Consider the following 17,703-nt stretch of genomic DNA (forward strand, 5'->3'; position numbering starts at 1 on the left):
CCCCGGGCGGGGCGGGGCGGCCGGCGCGCGCCGGGCCCGGCGCCGCTTCCTGGTCGGCCCCGCGGGACGAGGCAGCGCCGGCCCAGCATGGACAGCAAACCGCTGCTGCAGGAGCGGCCCCCCGCCTACAGCCCCGCCGCGCCTGCCGCGCCGGGCTACGACTACGGGCACGGCAACTACGGCGCCATCCCCGCCCCGCAACCCGGCTTCCAGCCGCCCCCGCCGTACTCCTACCCGGGCGCCGCTGCCGCCCCAGGTGGGTCACGGGCGGCGCCGACTCTGCGGGGCTGCGGGTGGGGGGTTCCCCGGTGTGCGGAGCGGGCGCCCGAGCGCCCCGCTGCCCCTTCGCTGGGGCGGGGGGCGGCTGTGGAGAGGCCCCCCCTGCTCCCGGGGCTGGGCGGGGGTGCCCCGGGGCCGCGGGCTCGGGAGCCGCGCTGGGGCCGGCCGGCAGGAGCGGGGAGCTCCCGGGCCGCTCCGCGTGCGGCTCCCGCGGCGCACGGAGGCGCTGGGGCTGTCGCGGCTCCCCCGCTCGAAGGCAGCGCAGGGAGGCGGGTGCGCCGGGATCCAGGTGCTCCAAAGCGCCATCTCCCTTTGCCCTCCTTCCCTCGGGGCCCCTGAGGTGTTTGTGTTGTGCTCTTCCCCAAAATCCCGGCTGGGATCACGGGCGTTCCTAACACGCGCGGGTTTTCTGCCTCGGAATTATGGCAGAGCCACAGCTGTGCTTGGCACTGAAACAGATCCGAAACTTGTTCTTTGCCTGCACTTCGCTGTACTCTGGTTAATGTTTGTTTTTTTTTTTCTGACACACTTCAGTAGTCTGAGAGAGACTTAGGCAGGTGAGGAGGAGCAATACTTTCATTAACAATTAATACTAACATCTGCCGAAGAAAGAAGTAGCCTCTCAGGAAAGAGGAATGCTTCAAAAATTACGGATGTTACACAGCAGACACAGACCCCCATCTTTGAGTTGAACCTTGAGGCTATATGTTGATTTTCCTGTTGATAACTTGAAGCTTGTTTTCCTGCAATACAGGTATTAGTGGCTATCTTCAGTTTGAATAGTGAGGTTGCCAGACTTCACAGGTAGATAACTTGATTGAAGAAAGTCTGAGAACTTGGGAAATAAACTCAAAATGGATTATAACTGGGCAAATTGTGCCTTTATTACACTGCATACATCTAACCATCCATTTCAAAAGCTTTTTTTAAAATACAATTTAAATTTTTTAATGTTCATAAAGCAGTTAAAGCCTTCTGTCTTCTATCTACAATCATTAAAATAACTCATTGTTTTGCTAATAACATGGACTTTATGAAAGTTGAGGTTTTTTCCTATGCTGTCTCTTTCTGCTTGCATCCTATCACTCCTACCTTGCTTTCCAGTTAGAAAATAAGTATATGGAATTAAAGCTTGAAACTAAAGGAAGATTTACTAAGTTTCAAGTCGTTTGTCTGCTGGAGTGGAACATTCTTGATATATAACATCCAGAAGTGAAAGCTAGGGTCATTGTTTAAACAGTTTTTCCTGGGTGCTCAGCAGCATTGAAACAAAATCTTGAAGTTAATGATTAGCTCAGTGTCCTTTTGGGATGGTTAAATTGATACTTGGGTTTATGAAGAGGCTTTGCTATTAGATGTGCCAGGTGTTCCAGTTCTGATTTTGATAGAGTTTAAAGTGCATAATCAAGACTACATTCCTGTTTATTATTTTCCATGTTTTGTTGTCATACCGGTAAATTATCATTGTTCTGTGTGCCTTGCGTGTGGTGATTGAAGGGTTTTTTTCTTATTTTAGGGTATGCTGTTCCTCCACCAACATCACAGCCAAACTATTCGAGCACGTACACCATCATTCAACAGCCTGCCACCACCACTTCTGTAGTAGTAGTTGGTGGCTGTCCTGCCTGCAGGTAAAATGGCTTTTGAGGAATTAAACTCTGTCTTGGGTTTTGTTATTTAAGATAGAGGTGTCCATATGGTTCCTCAGTTTTCAGTAGCTTTTCTTTGTGTGTGTATTACAATTAACTGAAAAGGCACTTAAGCTCTAGGAGTGGAATGCTTTGCTTTGTGGAGTGTGAGCTTGTCCTGGTGGGCTCGTGACATGTGCTATAAATAATGCAAGACTCTTCAAACGTGAATTTGTTCTTTAAGATGGAGGTAGATCTGTAAGTGATACTTCTAATGAAATGGCACTTCAGTAACAGAGGTAACAGATCATTTCTTGGGGAAAAGCATGACAGGAAGTCCTTTCTGATGTGTTTATGCCTGGTGATGGTGAGTAGCATGATTTTATTGTGAAACTCTATAATCTTTGACCATAGTCACTTCTGGTTTCCTGGCAGTACTGTGGAAGAACTTCTGCTGTTGTGGTGTGTGTTCCCATTCTCAGTCCAATCTGTGCAAAACCAGTGAAAACATTGGTGGTTTAAAGCTTTACAATATCTCTAAAAGTCCTTTAACTGCAGAAGAACAGAGAAATTGATAACCAGACCAAAAATGTCACTCTGCTGCAGTGGTGAAAACCAGAAAATGTGGTCAGCTGTCACATGGAGTTGCAGCAAGAGGACAACTTCCCCCTTTGGAGATCACAGCCATAAACAAGGAAGGAGGCACTCAGTTTTCTCACTAGTGCTGTAAGTCAGCTGTAGTCCCTTTCACTTCTCAGTTCTCTTCCTGGGATATTGGCCATGGCTGAGGGCAGAGGGATTGCTGCTGGTGCAGTTCAGGCGCTGCTCTGCCTGGCCAGCTGTGACTCAGATGCAGGCACATTCCCCTCTGTTAAAGTGTACAGGAGTTACCCTTGGGGTGTCTTGCAAGGAGGCATTTGATACTCTGCAGGTGTGAGCCCTTCCTTGCCTTTCAGAACGTGTAGGAAAACCTGCCTGAGTAGCTGAAGTGATTCCAGTGTGGTGTGTGATGAATGTGACAGAGGATGTCATATGGCAGAGGCTGTAGCCCAAGTGGAAAAGTTGGAAAAGTTGGTGTTTGTCTGAGAGTCAATACCTGCCTTCAGAGGTGGTTTCAAATAAGAAGTATCCTGTGGTGTTATGTAAAAAACAGGTGCCTGTTGAAATGGCACTAGTTAAGGCTGAAAAACCTGTACCAGCTAGAGCTATTGATCTAAAAGGTGTGTGTTTTAAACAGTGGGGGAAAGCAAGTGCTGAGCTGTTCAGAGGATGTGGTAGATCCTGCCACATAAGTGATTACATCAACATGCTGATGCTACATGCTGATGCTCAGCCAGAAGACAGGGCAGATGTTGTGCATGGCTTGGAGAGAGACAGGCAGTGTATTTATACACACAGGTTTTCTGGCCTTGACCCCAGGACAGCTCAGAGCGTTTCACTGGGGAAGTGCTCTTGGAAATAGCTTAAAATGGGTAGGCTCTTGTTGCTATTATTTTTTCTTTTTCTGGAAGTTCATAGAATATGCTGAGTTGGGAGGGACCCATCAGGATCATCTAGTCCAACTCCTGGCCCTGTACAGGACACTCCAAGGATCCCACCATGTGCCTGAGGGCATTGTCCAAACACTTGATGAACTCAGACAGGCTTGAGGCTTCTGGGATGGTCTAGGAAAGACTTTTGAAACAATCATTTGCACATATATTATATAACTTTGGCCAAATTTTTGAAAATGAGCAGTCTGTTGTTAGTTAAGTGATCTCACTTGAATAGCTTTCTTAAGTCATCAGCTATGCCCAACTGGAAGTACCCATTGTGGACTCTTTCCTAAAGCAAAATACTCTCCACAAAATCCTAGTTTACTCTTGGATCCTCAGTTTCTGTTTTAGGCTTTGAAAAAAAAAAAAAAAAGTGAGGAGGACTGTGAGCTATTTGGGATCAGGGAATCCCAAGGATGAGTAACTGTATCTAGTAATGGTGTGTCAGTCTCCTTTGCCCTATTACAATGTTAGTTCCTAATTGTCCTAATTGAGAAAAAAACTCCATCTTCTTTGATTTCTCAAGACCTTAAACACAGTTCTAGTTTACTTTCATGTCCTGGAAACCTATTTTATGATGAATGCATTGTGCAGCTACACTCTGAATACTGCCCTGAACAGAAAAGATGTTTAAGGGACATTGAAAAATATTAAAAGCTATTAATGGTACATTAAAAACTTTGTTATTAAACTACCAGGTCATTTGTCCTGTTACTTTCCTGATTTGATGGTGCATGATTGTTAGAGAAGTCCATCTGCTTTAGATCACCAGGAAAAGCCTTGTGTGTGGCTGTGGGATGATGTAACTGATGGAGGAACCTAAAGGCCATCAAGAAGATTTCTGCCATCAGAAATACAAAGCACTCTGTTGCCCTATGGCATGTATTCATGTTGCTGATTGAAATCAAAACCATTTCCAGCGTAAAATATATGGTCTTGAGGAGAAATATGCAGTATTGGTCTGTTATTTGAATTGGTGTCTATTTTACTGCAGTCATGAGTGATCTTGGAGTTAATAAGCTGGCTCAAGTACAGTCCATCTTTGGGCTTTTTTTTTTTTTTTATAGTATTTAGTAATAAAAAGTACAAAGTATCTCCAGCAGTAGCCTCTCTGAAGTTGGTAATATGCCCGTGGTGACTGGAAATTGCATTCCTGCCCTTCTCCCTCTGAAGCACTGCTGCCATCTGAGGGATGACTCTCCTGTCTCTTGCTTAGAGCTATTCCTCACATTGAGCTCATTCATCACTGGGCAGTGTTGCTTTCTAGTTACAGACTTCAGTTTTAATGTGTTCCATCCTTCCTTGCACTCTCAGAATGTCTTTGATGGTTGGAGTCCTGTTTTCTCAGTGTGTGTTCTCCCAGCCCTGATGTACAGAGAATTAAACTGAGTTGCACAACCTTGTCAGCTTTATGGCTTCTAGTTGACATTTAAGGTTTGGCCAAGTCGTGCTTTTAAACTATTTTATGTTCCCGAGTACATGTTGAGTCATTACAGGCACTGACTTTACATACCCTGCTGTGGAATTATCTTTTTAACTTGGAAAATGCAGCCTGGCTGCTTTACTTGTGGTCACTTTCATTTTCTTTTTCTCCATCTTTTGTTGTTGGCAATAACTAACTGCTCAGGAATGTTTGCTTTCCTGTTATTTACCAGAAGAAAGTTCCTTTTAAAAACTGTAAAAATATTCTCTTGATCTGATGATTGCAAAAGTCAGTTCCTTCAGAATCTGGGAGAGAGCCTTTGATGGGCCCCGTTGGGTTTGTGTATTTTCCTGTTCAGCTGTATTCAGTTGCTAGAAAGAGCAAGGGAAAGGACCTCACATGGCTGCAGCTTCACTTCTGACAGCTACAGTGCATCTGCTGGACCAGCAGTGTAGTGGGTCTCACATTATGCCAACACCGAAGCTTCTTCCTGAACTGGAAGATGAGACAAGTTTAATTAAAACTGTATTTATTCTGAGATGTCTTATAGCATTCTCCCTGCCACAGGTGTGGTTTTGGTTTGTTGTTATGGTGAGTTTTTTTTAATTTATTGGGGTTTTTTTTTTTGACTTGACAACGTTGTAACTTCTCAGGTTTCAGTTGAAATTTTGTTTTCGTCTATTACACGTTTCCTGAGGAACTCGCCTCTAGAAAAATTGCACTTAGGTGATCAAGTCCTTCCAAATTTCAGCCTTCTGCTCTTCCATTCTTTCAGTCACAAATGATGTGTGGGCTTTGATAAAAGGCTGCTCAGGATACAGTCTTTCTATAGTTGTTCACTATTTAAACTTCATGTAAATATTCTTAGTATAATTTAATTATAGTCACTGGTTAATTATGTAAGGAATTTTAAAAAAGGCAACAGCAAAACACCTGTTTAGAGAGCATGTCTGAGAGTGTGAGCAAACCTGAGGATTTTTGTTTTCCAGCAGCAGGCTGGAGATCCTTTTGAACCTTGTGAGTGAAGCAAACTCTGCAATACCTTTTTGAGAGTGCTGTGAAGAGGACAGGGAAGAAGAAAGCTTTGATCCAGCAGACTGGGGCAGATGCCACGAGGGCAGTTTGGAATTCCTGACTGGGAGAGCTGGGACCTTTCCCAGCTCAGCAGCAGCTGCTGAGCAGGAAGCTGCTCGCTGAGCCCTGCAGAGTGGAGGGATAAGCCTGTAGCAGGGTCCCACATGAGAACAGCACAGCTCTGGCTGCTTCTGAGGGGTTTTGTTCCACTGGTCTGACCTGATTTGCAGACAATAATCAAAACACATTAATCTCATGAAGTCTCATTTCTTAGAAAAATAAGGCACAGCAGGAATGTGTTCCCCAGTGGGACTGTATAAAAATAATAATCTGGTCTCTAATGCCTAGTCTGTCACTGACCCCAAATTACAGCAATTTTTTTTCTTAGAGTCACCATTTGTCTTGAAGAATACTTGTGTGATAGTTAGGATTTCATTGTAGCAGTGAGTTGTTCTGGGAGAGAGGAGGGAGCTGCCCCTGTTTGTTGCTCACCACAGCAGTACTGATTGGGCTCTGTGTGCAGACAAGGGAGGAAAAGCCCCAGCAGGGCTCAGTGGGGTTCACCCTGCTGGATGTACACCCCACAGAGAGCTCTGGCTGCTGTGCTCAGCCTCCTTTGCCAGGCTGGGCTCTTGGTGTGAAGCCTTGAGGCTCATCTCCTGATTAGAACTGGAATTATAGCAGTGGTGCTCCTGCAGCAGGGAAGGCTGGTGGTTTGGAGGCATTTCAATAAAGAAAAACAGCTAGATACAGTCTGCTCCCATTGCCAGGATTCCTCTGCTTCTGCAGCCAGGCCTCTGTATAGGAAGTGAGGCCTAAAGCATAAGGAAATTCAGATAAATTTGTAAATACTGTTGTGCCTCTTAACTTGGAAGTGATTTTTAAATGTAATTGCATTTACATATGTGTATATCTTGTGCTGAGGTGGGCAAGCCAGTGGCTACATAGAGATTTGGGCTTCTTGTGAATATGGATCAAAACCATTCAAGATGCCATCAAGCTGAGGCTGGAGAAGCTGATACCCCTCTTCACAGAAATTAAAACTGTAAACATCCAGTGCTTACTCAGTAGTTCCATATACAATTGTCAAATATTTTTCTTCTGCAGCTGCAGGTGAGATTTAAACATTCTGAACATAGCTGCTGCTGTTGCATTAGCCAGGAGATGATGAAGAATCATTGGCTGGTTTTGTTAGTATGTTCAAAATTAAAGATTTAGCGTGTAGCTGCTATAGTCCATGCTTGTCCCTGCTCTGATGTTCCCATTCAAATCTAAACTTTGAAACTCAACCAACCTCTGTGGCAGAAGATGGGACATGATTTGAAAATTCCAGGTGGTTGATCAATGATTTTTGTGGAGGATAGCAGTTTTCTCAAGTGCAGTTTCTTTTCATGTCTTGCAGAGCTTGTGGTACAATCAGCTTGTCTCTGATTACCTGGGGTGACCCTTTGAATGTATTTGTAAGGTCTAAAAAATGCTGATAAGCCCACATTTAAATACTGTGATGTAGTGATAAGTCTAAAAATGCACGTGTTAAATCGTACCAATGCTGTGTTCAGAGATCTCATTATCAGCCCTCTCATCCTGAGCATTTGACTTAAGATCTTAATGTGAGAGTTACTTTGAAAAAGGGGGTTATCTGAAAAACAGTTTGGTTTCAAGTACTTGTCAGTGGGCATAATTGACCTTACTGTATGGAGTTGGCAGCTGCAGTTATAGCTTAAATGCAAGATTCTGCTTGCAGTATAAATAAACCTTTCCACTTTATTTTTAGAGTGGGAGTGGTGCAGTTATAATCAGCTTTTATGTGGTTTATGCTGTAGAAGAAAATTTATGTTTGGTTATGTTAGTGAATCCACAGTTTGAATATGGAGTCTCTAATTACTCCACATCTCAGGCAAGATATACAAGCAAAAAATACCCAGTCTCCCTTATGAAAAGTTTTTTTTTTTTTTTTTTTTTTAAATGTAGTAACTGGCTTAGCAGTGGTTGGGTAAGTGTTCATCTAAAATTAGGTGCTGACATAAATCAGTAGAAGCCAAGAAGTGTTTGTGTGGCTAATGCTGTAATCACACTGTTAGACGTGACAGGAGCTCTGAAACATCAGGTATGGTGGGGGTCATGCAGGCACAGCTCTGGTGAGTGTCCCCTGGAGCTGCCTTGCTGTGCTGCTGGCTTGGGCTGTCCCTGTTCTTCTCCAGTGCTGACCCAGCAGTGCTCCCTGTGCCTTGCTTTGTCCCTCCCTGGGCCTTTTCCCTGGATCTGGTGTTGAATATGGATGGCAATTTTTTAATTTTTAGTTTAACTTGGCATTTTGCACTACCACTAAACACTTCCAAGTAACTCTGTTCAGGGGGAAGGGAGTTGAAAAGAAATTCTATTTAAAGTGTCAAGGACATGTGCTGACCAATGGACTTGGGCCCTGCAAGCTGATTAAGAGAGTTGATTGGAATGGGTTGGGCTGTGCTCATCACTGTTGGGGCTGACCAGCAGTGTCCGATTGATCCCTCTGTGTTTGAGCAGTGTCTTTGTTCTTTAAGGTCACATCAATAGACTGCTTATACTCTTAACTAAGCACACTGGCTTACTTGTCACAAATGTAGGTTTCAGGGCAGGAATTGAATATGGAATTATTAAGAGACAAGGAGAGGATTTCAAAACAGTAATGAAGCAGGAGCTGGATGCCTGCAGGAGGGAGCTGCTCAGTGTGTGTGAAAGGAAAAGAAGGCATTAGTGTAACAGCAGGGCTGGAAATACAACAGCTGTAATGTGCTGTGTGCATTTTCTAAATAATGTTATTTGTGAAGTCATTGAAATGCCTGGAAAAGGGGCTTTGCCTGTCTTAGGTGGATCTGCAGTGTGAAAACTGAATCTTGAATTACTCAGAAACCTCAAGAGTGTGTCTGAGCCTCTCCATACATCCAGTGTGTTACTGGGTTAACCTGTGGACAGGGGAGGAGAGGCCTCACCTCCTGAGCTCGTGCTGCTGGTTTCTGTTTGGTCTGAGGGTGGTCAGCATTTTGTGCATTTCCCAAGTGCAAATTGCCAAATTCAGCTGCTTCACCTGGACCTGACGGTTCTGGCTGAACACTGCAATGTCCTTTTTGCCCCTGTATCTGTAACAGGTCTGATCCCAATGTCCTGAATTTCTTTGCATTCCAGCTCTAGTAGCAGAGTGTTCCAGGAGATGGCACTTTCCCAAGCTCCAGCTCTCGGGGCAGTCACTTTGTTTTGCCACAACAATGCAAGATTACTTGAATATTGAATTGAATATCTGTGTTTCCAGAGAGATTAGAACAGTGAGAGATGAGCTCTGCAGAAGTGTTCTGCTTCAAGACACACTCCTCAGGACTTCAGATCCAACCCTTTTTGCCAGAGTGGACCGTGTTTTTTAGAGTTTCAGTAGAGCAGGTACTGCTGTTCTCTCCCCAAGACTCCACAGCACTTTGGGAGAGCCTCCTGTTCTCTCCCAGGGCTCATGTTATGCTGAATTTGTGGGAATAGCCACAATGTCCAGCACAGGCTGCACAAGTCTGAGTTGTGGGACGCTTGTGTGCTGAGACTCAAACTTATGCAGTGATACAAACTCTGTCTACATTTTTTAGTTGCCTTAAAAGAATGTTATCTGAGGACATGAAATGATAAAGCTGCTGCTGGGATCAATGGTAACCTGACAGTTCCTTTATTTTGTACCAGATACAGAGTTAACTTCTACCTCTGCAAACAGAAATAAAGTGCATTAAAGTGAGGGAAAGCTTAAGGGGAACATGAACTTGCGTAAGCAGCAGAATATCGAGAACACTTGGAAAAGCCTTTGGCTTCTGATGGTGGTTGAGGGGAAGGGGAATGGTTCCCAAGTTAAATCAAGTTGCAATGTTTCAGGCAGTTGCTGTAAGGAAATGGTCTCTTGAGCCTGCGCCTTCCTTCCTTTGCTCTATTTACACATCCAAGAGCTTGTCCCTGACTGCTCCCAGGGGAACAGCAGCTTGTTGGCCTTGGCATCCTGCTCACAGCCTGCACTTCAGGGTCACTCAGCTCTGTTTGCGTTGATTTTCACTGTACCAGGAGGATACATCTTGTTTGAGTGTTTTGCTAAACTCCAAATCTTGACTATTTAATGTAACTGCACAAATTTCTAAACTTGGAATTCTCTGTTTTACTGTCTGTCTACGTTTTGGAGGATGCTCAGATACAGCACTTCAGAAAGGAGTCAGGGATTGAAACGGAGGTAAATTTCTGCTGTCATAGGACTGTGCTGAAACAAAATTTCTGGGTGGTCACAGAGTTGGGAGTCAGCTGGAACCATGTGACATCAATAATGAGTTCCTCTGCAGTTGTAAAGGGAAATCAGTTTTGTGAAGTAGAAACCAGGAATAAACCCCAAACCTTGTACTTTATCTTGTTCTATAAAATGGTGTGGTTTCTTGTGACTGAGTGGTGACTTGGGGGCAAACTTGTTGAGTGTCCTTTGACTAAGTCTGTGTTCCCTTTTTGCAGGGTTGGCGTGTTGGAGGACACCTTCACCTGTCTTGGTGTTTTGTGTGCCATTGTATTCTTTCCAATTGGGATTCTGTTCTGCCTTGCACTGAGGCAGAGAAGATGCCCCAACTGTGGGGCAGCTTTTGGCTGAGGGGCTGAACATGGACGTGCTTACTGAAGCTACAACTGTTAGCATACTCTTTCTAATGTAAATGTCATGTACAATCATTTTATTTGCTTCAGACCTGTTTTGTAAAGTGTGAAGGAATTTAGTCTCTTGCATGTAATTTAAACTTAATCTTTTATGAGCATGTGCATTGCAAAACATGAAAACCTGACTTGTTTTCCATGTTTAGTGGCACCTGTTGAAAACTAAATAAAACTGCTTTTCCTTTTGCAATCCTCAACTTGTGGCTGGATTATTAAGTATGTTACTGAAATGTCTGATGCTGTGTAGTCTGAAAGCAGAGTAGTAATCCTAGCTACAACGAAGGGTATTTGCCAGAATCCTTATGATGATGATAAATTATGTTTAAGACTGTACATGTTTAGGCCATCAGGTATTTGAGGGAAATGTTGTAAGTGCTGTGTCTGCTACCTCTATGGCAGCAGCTCCTCTCCCCCACTGCAGGCACAAGTATTAACACACAGTCAGAGCCTTGTTTTAACTAGTGAGGGTTTTGCTTCATGCAGGGGCTGGTGTTGCTTCACAGACAGCAGAACCTTCTGCCTGCAGCAGGAAGAGGTTGGGGCACTGCCAACCATGAGCTGCCCTGAGTAAAGGCTTTTGCATCTTAGACTGTTGAATTCTGATACTGAATTACTGAAAGCTCAGACAGGCTAGGTTGAGTTGCCTCCACTGTGCTTTAGAAGATAGGCTCAGGTGTGAGTTACCCCTCTGAAAAGCTGGTGTTTCAGGTGGGGATGGTGGATGTTTATGCAGGGTGCTCTGGCAAACTGTCCTCAGCCTTGAACTTGAAAGGCAGGGTGAGAGGAGCCAGCACATGCTCATATACTATTTTTTGATATTAAGTAACTGAAAGGCATTTCACATGACTTGAATTCACTGTTTATAGTAGTAGAAGTAGGCACCACTAAACGAATGAGCCAGGGGATGCTGCAGGAAACATGTGCATGTGTAAAATAGAATGATTTAGAGTAAGGATTAATCACAAGCACAGCTCTGCTCTTGCTGAAGTTAAAAGCTCAGTTTCACTTAACTCAGCTACTGCACTGTGCCAGCACTCAGGCCTTTGCTCAGCTCCTTAACCAAAAATATTCAACTTTAAGCTGTTTTTCTTTTGGGTAGGCTACAGTAATGGAGGAACTTCAAAGGCAGCTTTTATATTGGCATTTGAGAGAAAAACATGGCACTGCTTTATTATGACCTTTTATCAGACTAAAGTTTGACAACAGTTTTTAAAGAGAAAATTATCATTGAAGAATGTGTTGACAGTGTAACATTAGACTGCAAATGAATTTCTGTTGACTTGAAATTTGTATGTGAACATTAAGCAAGGCATTACAAGTTGTCTATTCTTAAGGGGATAAATATTTATTTATAACCTAAGGTATCTTTCTTACACAAAATAACATATAATCATTTATACAGGCAATTCTGTATTCTGGAATAAGGCAGTTGTTACATTCTTCTGTTTGAAACAAAAAATCAGTTATCTTCTTCAGGTGGCATATGCAGGCTTATATTCTAGAACTTACCATTGCAGCTTCTGAGTAATGAATGCCAAAGATTCTGAGCTATTACTTATTCTGATTCACTAGAGTATCCAAACTATCTCCAGTATTTTCACAATTCCTACTACAAAAAAAGGCATACTGTAAAATCAAGCCCAAGTGCTCAAACACTAGCCCAAAGCAATTACCTCATTAGAAACTATAGGTTTAAAAAACATCAGAGCTCCATTCCAGTATGTGTCTATTGTACAGTAATTACATTTAAATAAATTTTTAGGACAAGTTGAGATAGTAATTGTCATTGCTGAAACTGGGTGTTGATAAGGAGGAAGCAGATGTGTCTGACGTGTGCATTCATCGGATTATCGGTGCTGATCTGTCATTTGTTACTGTGGGTCTGAGCTTCACCGTTGCAAAGGGGTTTTCTCCACTGAAAAGAAATGCATGAAGTTACTTGAAGGATTTCCGCAATCCAACCCCAAATTTATTATCAGTTCCTTCATTGTCAAACAGTAAGTTATGGTTTTGAGACTCAGGGATTCTGTGCAACTCTTAGTTTAACTTGAATTTTTAAAACGAGGTTACATATGAAGAATCACTTTTCAGTGAGCCAAAAATATGGGAAGTTAATGCCCAGTTACATCTGGACTTTTTTTAATAGCTCCCAGTATTCAATGATTTTTGCTTTTAACCCTCAAAGTCAGTTAAAGAAAGGTTTTAAGTCCTTCTCCCTGTCAAGCTACTGGAGGAACATGTTTTCCTGAGAAGGGCCTGTGTATTGTGCTGCACTTGATGCCACTCTTGAGGAAAGTACAACTAATTTTAGCCATATTGTTCTAGCAGTGCCTGGGAAAGGTCACAGAGAAATTAATGATAAACATCCCTATTTCCCCTTATAATCAATAAAATGAAATAAGCCAATATAAAAACACAACAAAATCAGTGTAAAACTATTTTACCTTAGAAAAGGTGGTTTTATAATGCCATTCATGTCAGGTTTCTGTAAAAAAAAAATATATATATTCACATGAATTTGCACATAGAAATATGCTACAGGTGATCTTGCTGTCCTGCTAAGGGAAGGAGACCCTGTAATTAATCGGTATGGCCAGTTTGGTTTTCATACTTCACATTTCAGTGCTGAACCAAAGCCTGTCAGGCTTTCCATTCCAGGCATGCTGTGTTTCAGGACCTCATTCAGCAGGTTCTTAACTCATGCTTGGTTTGTGATTCCAGTGAAATTGCTCAAGTACATCAGCTGTAAATAGACTTAGACCTTAGAATTAGGCTTAATTAACCCTTAAAATTAAGAAAAATGAACAAATGCCTGAATTAAATCTTCCTGAGTACCAGCCCTCCTCAACTACTAAAGTCTTTTTTTCATAGTTGATACTGTTGTGCATGTTACTGTCTTGTGTAGCACAGCAGGAACAGTTTAACTGTCAGCCATTCCTCATCTCTCCTTCTTGAAATCCTGAGCTATTTTTTTTTTGTGTATTCTGAAACAAAAATAAGATGCCTTGAATCATTTCCTGCTTCTGCATAGGAGGCCCAGTGGACAGACTGTTTTACACATCTGTAAATCCTATATGACTGTACAAGCCAGCCCAGTATAATGTTGGGCATATTTCCAAAGCCTATGGAGATGTGGGGCTTGGGGACTTGCACAGAAGCAGGAAAGACAAGGAAGTTCTGCAAGAATGAAAATAAATAGTGACTTTGGAACAAAAGACTTGGTTTCAAGTGCAGCAGCTCTCCTTTACAGTTGTCCTAAGATGGGGTCACAGCAGCTGCTGTGAGTTAGGAGGTGCCTCAACAAAAATGGTCATTGTTCTATACTCCAGAAGTTCTAATTTATTTTAGTCTTGCTTTCCCTGTGGAAATTTAGATTATCAAAAAAGATGCATTTGTTTTCCACTCTTAGGAGCTATCAGTTTCCATTCTGGCTTCCAAAGAGATTGTACAGCTCTAATTGGAGCTCTGACAACTGACTGATCTGCCATTCCTCTTGAGTTTCTGGTTCAACAGGAATGTTAGTCCATAAGCATTAAATTTATTCCTAAACCCCCTGACCTAATGCCACAAACCAAAACAGCCCTTAAGGTGACTGTTCCTGAGAATGGAGTGCCCCCAGCAGAACACTGCAGGGATCCTGAGACCATTTCACACATTTCCATAATTCTTTAAGCTCTTTAGTCAGTCACCTGCTCCCAGGGCACAGAACTCTCCCTGCTGGACTGGCACCTCCCAAGGGCTTTGGACATAACCACACTTGAAGGCCACGTTGATCCTGCAGGCTTCAACAGCAAGACACAGGGTAAGGGAGCCACCATAAATTCTGACATTTCACCATTACTAAGGCTCACAGCTTCGTCATTCAAAAATGAAAACCACAAATATGTCCAAATACAGATGCTGGTCTTCAGAATAATTTTACAAGTTGCCAGATATTTGTTTTAAAAGTAACTGAACACTGAAATTTAGGTCATATTTCTTGATAATTATTTTATGCAGCAGAAAAGCTTCATTCCTCACAGAAAACACTGTCCCAGAAATGTCACTGCACAAACTACACACTTCCTACACCACAATGTTCTTTATTGAGAAATAAACCAACTTACTTGAATGTGGATTCAAATATATATGCTAGTATTAAACTGTTCTGGCTCCCCAAAAAAGTGCAAATCTTTTCTGTAGGAATACTTAGATGGAAAAAAAAAGGGGTATCCCAAAACATGACTCATAGTGAAATGGAATAAGATCTCTAACTGAGAGGATCTTCACAAATTTCCAGCAATGACTTCCATACTTTCACACTTTTTATATTTGTAAAGTGAGGTAATGTGTTCTTTTGAGAACTAGACACAAGTCTGTGATTCAATTATGAAGGTGATTGTAAAGGCCACTTCAATTTCAATTTCTACTGTAGGATTCACCAGCTTACTTTGAAAGCAAAAATATCTGTCAGCAGGTCAACCTATAATTTGTTTGGATGCTATACTGAGAGACAAAATATTTTAGTCATACCAATAAATAATACCATTTTTAGCTACTGGCAGCCAATTGTATTATTCTTTGATTCCTGAGGTTTCCCATGGCACCAACTAATAGAACTTTGCATCTTACTTTGGTACAGTGTCTCATATTTTAGCAATGCTAACCTTATTTTATTTAATTTGGGTTTTTTTTTTTTTTTTGCCTTCAAAATGTGATCTCTGCTTCAAGAGGCTTTTTGGAGAAAGTCTCAAAAACATCACCCTTACATACACATCAGCAAAATACTTAAACAAGCAGCAAGAAAAAAAGCTCATAATTTCCTAATTTAATTAGTCTTCATTTTGAATCAGTTTGAATGCTCCTTAAATAGCAGAAATAATAGCATTGTAACACATGATCTGTTCATAAAAAAATGTATTTTCACTTAGCTGCAGCTTTGCTGAGTACAGCCAGGAGTTAGTACAGCTCTCCCCTGGCAACAGCTGCAAACACAGAGTTTATGCTGCTGTAAGTCCCCTGTGCCCCACAGCTCTAACATCACTGGAGATGATGGATTTGTACTGCTTTCTGTGAGATTTCTTTTCATGTTTAACAGATTCCATGGCTGAGAAGTTTTGCTCTGCAGGGTAAGTCTCCTGCTATTGTCAGTTATATCCCTGAACAATTCTCTTCCCTTCCTGTTAGGATGGATGGACTGAATGCCAGAACCCCTGATATTGCTGGAGACAGATGGGTCAAAGGGCTGAGGTCAAGCACAGGTAGGTGAGGTCAGAGATCCCAGGGCCTCATTTAGGAGCCCATCCAAGCAGGGTGGAGTATTTGGGTTCCCTGCCCCGGGCACTCACCGGGCCCGCCTGCTCCGCTCTGTCGGTCGGAGTTTTCACAGCAGCACCTTTGGCAGGCTCCATCCGTCTGTCTGTCTGTGCAGCCCCCAGGTAGTCTGGTGGTGGGAGGACAACTTCCCCTTTCTCCACAAGGTTCACAGAGCTAACACTTCGGATTGGTGCAGGGCTGCAAGACAGAACCCAACAAATGCCATTCTCAGATGCCAGAATCCACCTCGCACTTCTCTTGAGCACCAGGAAAGCGCAGAAGTGCACGAGCTGGAATGGGTGCCATGTCCTGGAGCCAGGGGGACTCTCAGTTAAGGCTGTTCTAAAGCTACTCCTTGGGTCTGTGTGTAACCATTAAAACACATTATTAGCATAATTAAGGCATTGTACTACAGACTATTAGGGAGTATTTACTGTACATGTTACTGAACCTCAAAGAACATGAGCACAAAAATAACATTTTAAATAAATGTTAGCAAAGATCTGGGCATTTCTGCAAGTGCCACCCAAAATGTTACCTTGGCACTGGGGCAAAGGCTTTTTCTTCTGCTGATTCATCCAGTGGTCTGGTGTATGATGATGGAAACCATCCTTTTCTGTAAAGGGAAAGGTCTTTTATATGATATAAAATTGGAAAGATCTTTCAAAATACAACAGTAAAGTCAGCAAACAGATTTAACTTTTGAAGAAACCAATTTCTGATGATGCCAAATTAGTGCCAAGTATGTGCAGAGATTTTCTTTAGAGGGAGACCCCAAGTCCCTAGTCAGTGACAGCCAGTAAAAAAGGTGGAAAACCATTTACTAATATCTGCTAACATAATCTGGTGAGACACACTTTTACTTCATGTTCAAGGTGGGTAATGATTATCTTACAGTCTGGTTGTGTCGTGCTCCCCATAAAGCCAGCCATCCTTTTCCTCAGCCACCAGCAGGGTGATGATATCTCCCTGGGCAAAGCTGAGCAATGTCTTGTTGCTTCCAGCAGTATGAGGGAAGATTGTCTTCACTTTTTGCCTTTTCATTATGTTCAGTCCCGTGGCAACAGAAGTTGAACGTGATAAACTGGCATCATCTGAATTCTCTGTCAAAAAAAGTTAAAAAAAAAATTAGACAAACAGAAATAAATGCAATTAGTAATCTGAGAGGAAAAAAATAAAGGAAAACTCACGTGAAAATGGAGTTCTGAGACTTTGAACTTAGACACCTCTCACTGCCAATGTTTCTTATCACCATGAAGTTCTTAACTCCATATACCTTTATATGCACACACCCAGCATAATAAAGTGGAACCAACAGGCAGAAAAAGTTCTGTGGGTTTTAACTGGCTACTTCTTTCCTCTTTTGGCATGAAAAGTACTAAACAATCACACGTGTAAAAGGCCTTTGAAAATTTTCCCTTCTGAAAAATGCAACTGTGTATAAAATCTAACTTTCAAATGTGCCTCAGCACTCAGCTTCAGCATTGAGAAGACTTGCAGATACTCAGCACTTTCTGGACACCAGATGTTTATCAGAAAAAATATAAAGGAGGGCTTAAAACTGTATGTTACTTGACTAGTACAATATATTGTAAATGTATTTTTAAGGAAGAAATGCTGGAATTTCTATTACACATTGAAGAGTTCTGCATTTCTTATGCTGTGGTCTAGGCCTAGTTGTTCCCCATATCACAAAAAGTATAAAAATCAATATATTAGACACTTGGGAAGCAAATCTTATAAGGATTTTAAATTTCAGGAAAAGATCTACAAGACTGTG

The 17,703-nt window shown here is 42.4% G+C and overlaps 2 protein-coding genes across 2 annotated transcripts in view; one reads left to right on the forward strand and one right to left on the reverse strand.

Annotated features, from left to right (window-relative positions):
* On the forward strand, nt 1-10,825 carry BRI3 (brain protein I3). Its single transcript, XM_053991763.1, has 3 exons — nt 1-256; nt 1,796-1,910; nt 10,437-10,825. Exons 1-3 carry the CDS (start codon nt 88-90, stop codon nt 10,567-10,569), a joined length of 417 nt encoding a protein of 138 aa, XP_053847738.1. The 5' UTR covers nt 1-87; the 3' UTR covers nt 10,570-10,825.
* A 946-nt stretch (nt 10,826-11,771) lies between these two features.
* The window catches only part of BAIAP2L1 (BAR/IMD domain containing adaptor protein 2 like 1), a 35,250-nt gene continuing 29,318 nt past the window's right edge, over nt 11,772-17,703 (reverse strand). The window contains exons 10-14 of the mRNA XM_053991759.1: nt 16,819-17,026; nt 16,462-16,539; nt 15,956-16,121; nt 13,073-13,113; nt 11,772-12,543 (exon numbers count right to left, since the gene is read on the reverse strand). Coding sequence (XP_053847734.1) covers nt 12,468-12,543; nt 13,073-13,113; nt 15,956-16,121; nt 16,462-16,539; nt 16,819-17,026 — 569 coding nt within the window. The 3' untranslated portion in view covers nt 11,772-12,467. The remainder of the gene's footprint in view (nt 12,544-13,072; nt 13,114-15,955; nt 16,122-16,461; nt 16,540-16,818; nt 17,027-17,703) is intronic.

The sequence above is a fragment of the Vidua macroura genome, chromosome 16 (genome assembly GCF_024509145.1).
Source record: "Vidua macroura isolate BioBank_ID:100142 chromosome 16, ASM2450914v1, whole genome shotgun sequence".
In the NCBI taxonomy this organism is placed as follows: Eukaryota; Metazoa; Chordata; class Aves; order Passeriformes; family Viduidae; genus Vidua; species Vidua macroura.

Bases quoted from the DNA above. Each gene is read 5' to 3' on its own strand.
- BRI3 (XM_053991763.1), top strand. From the start codon at position 88: ATGGACAGCAAACCGCTGCTGCAGGAGCGGCCCCCCGCCTACAGCCCC. The intron at 257-1,795 runs GTGGGTCACGGG...TTCTTATTTTAG, and splicing joins GGGCGCCGCTGCCGCCCCAG to GGTATGCTGTTCCTCCACCA. The intron at 1,911-10,436 runs GTAAAATGGCTT...CCCTTTTTGCAG, and splicing joins GGTGGCTGTCCTGCCTGCAG to GGTTGGCGTGTTGGAGGACA.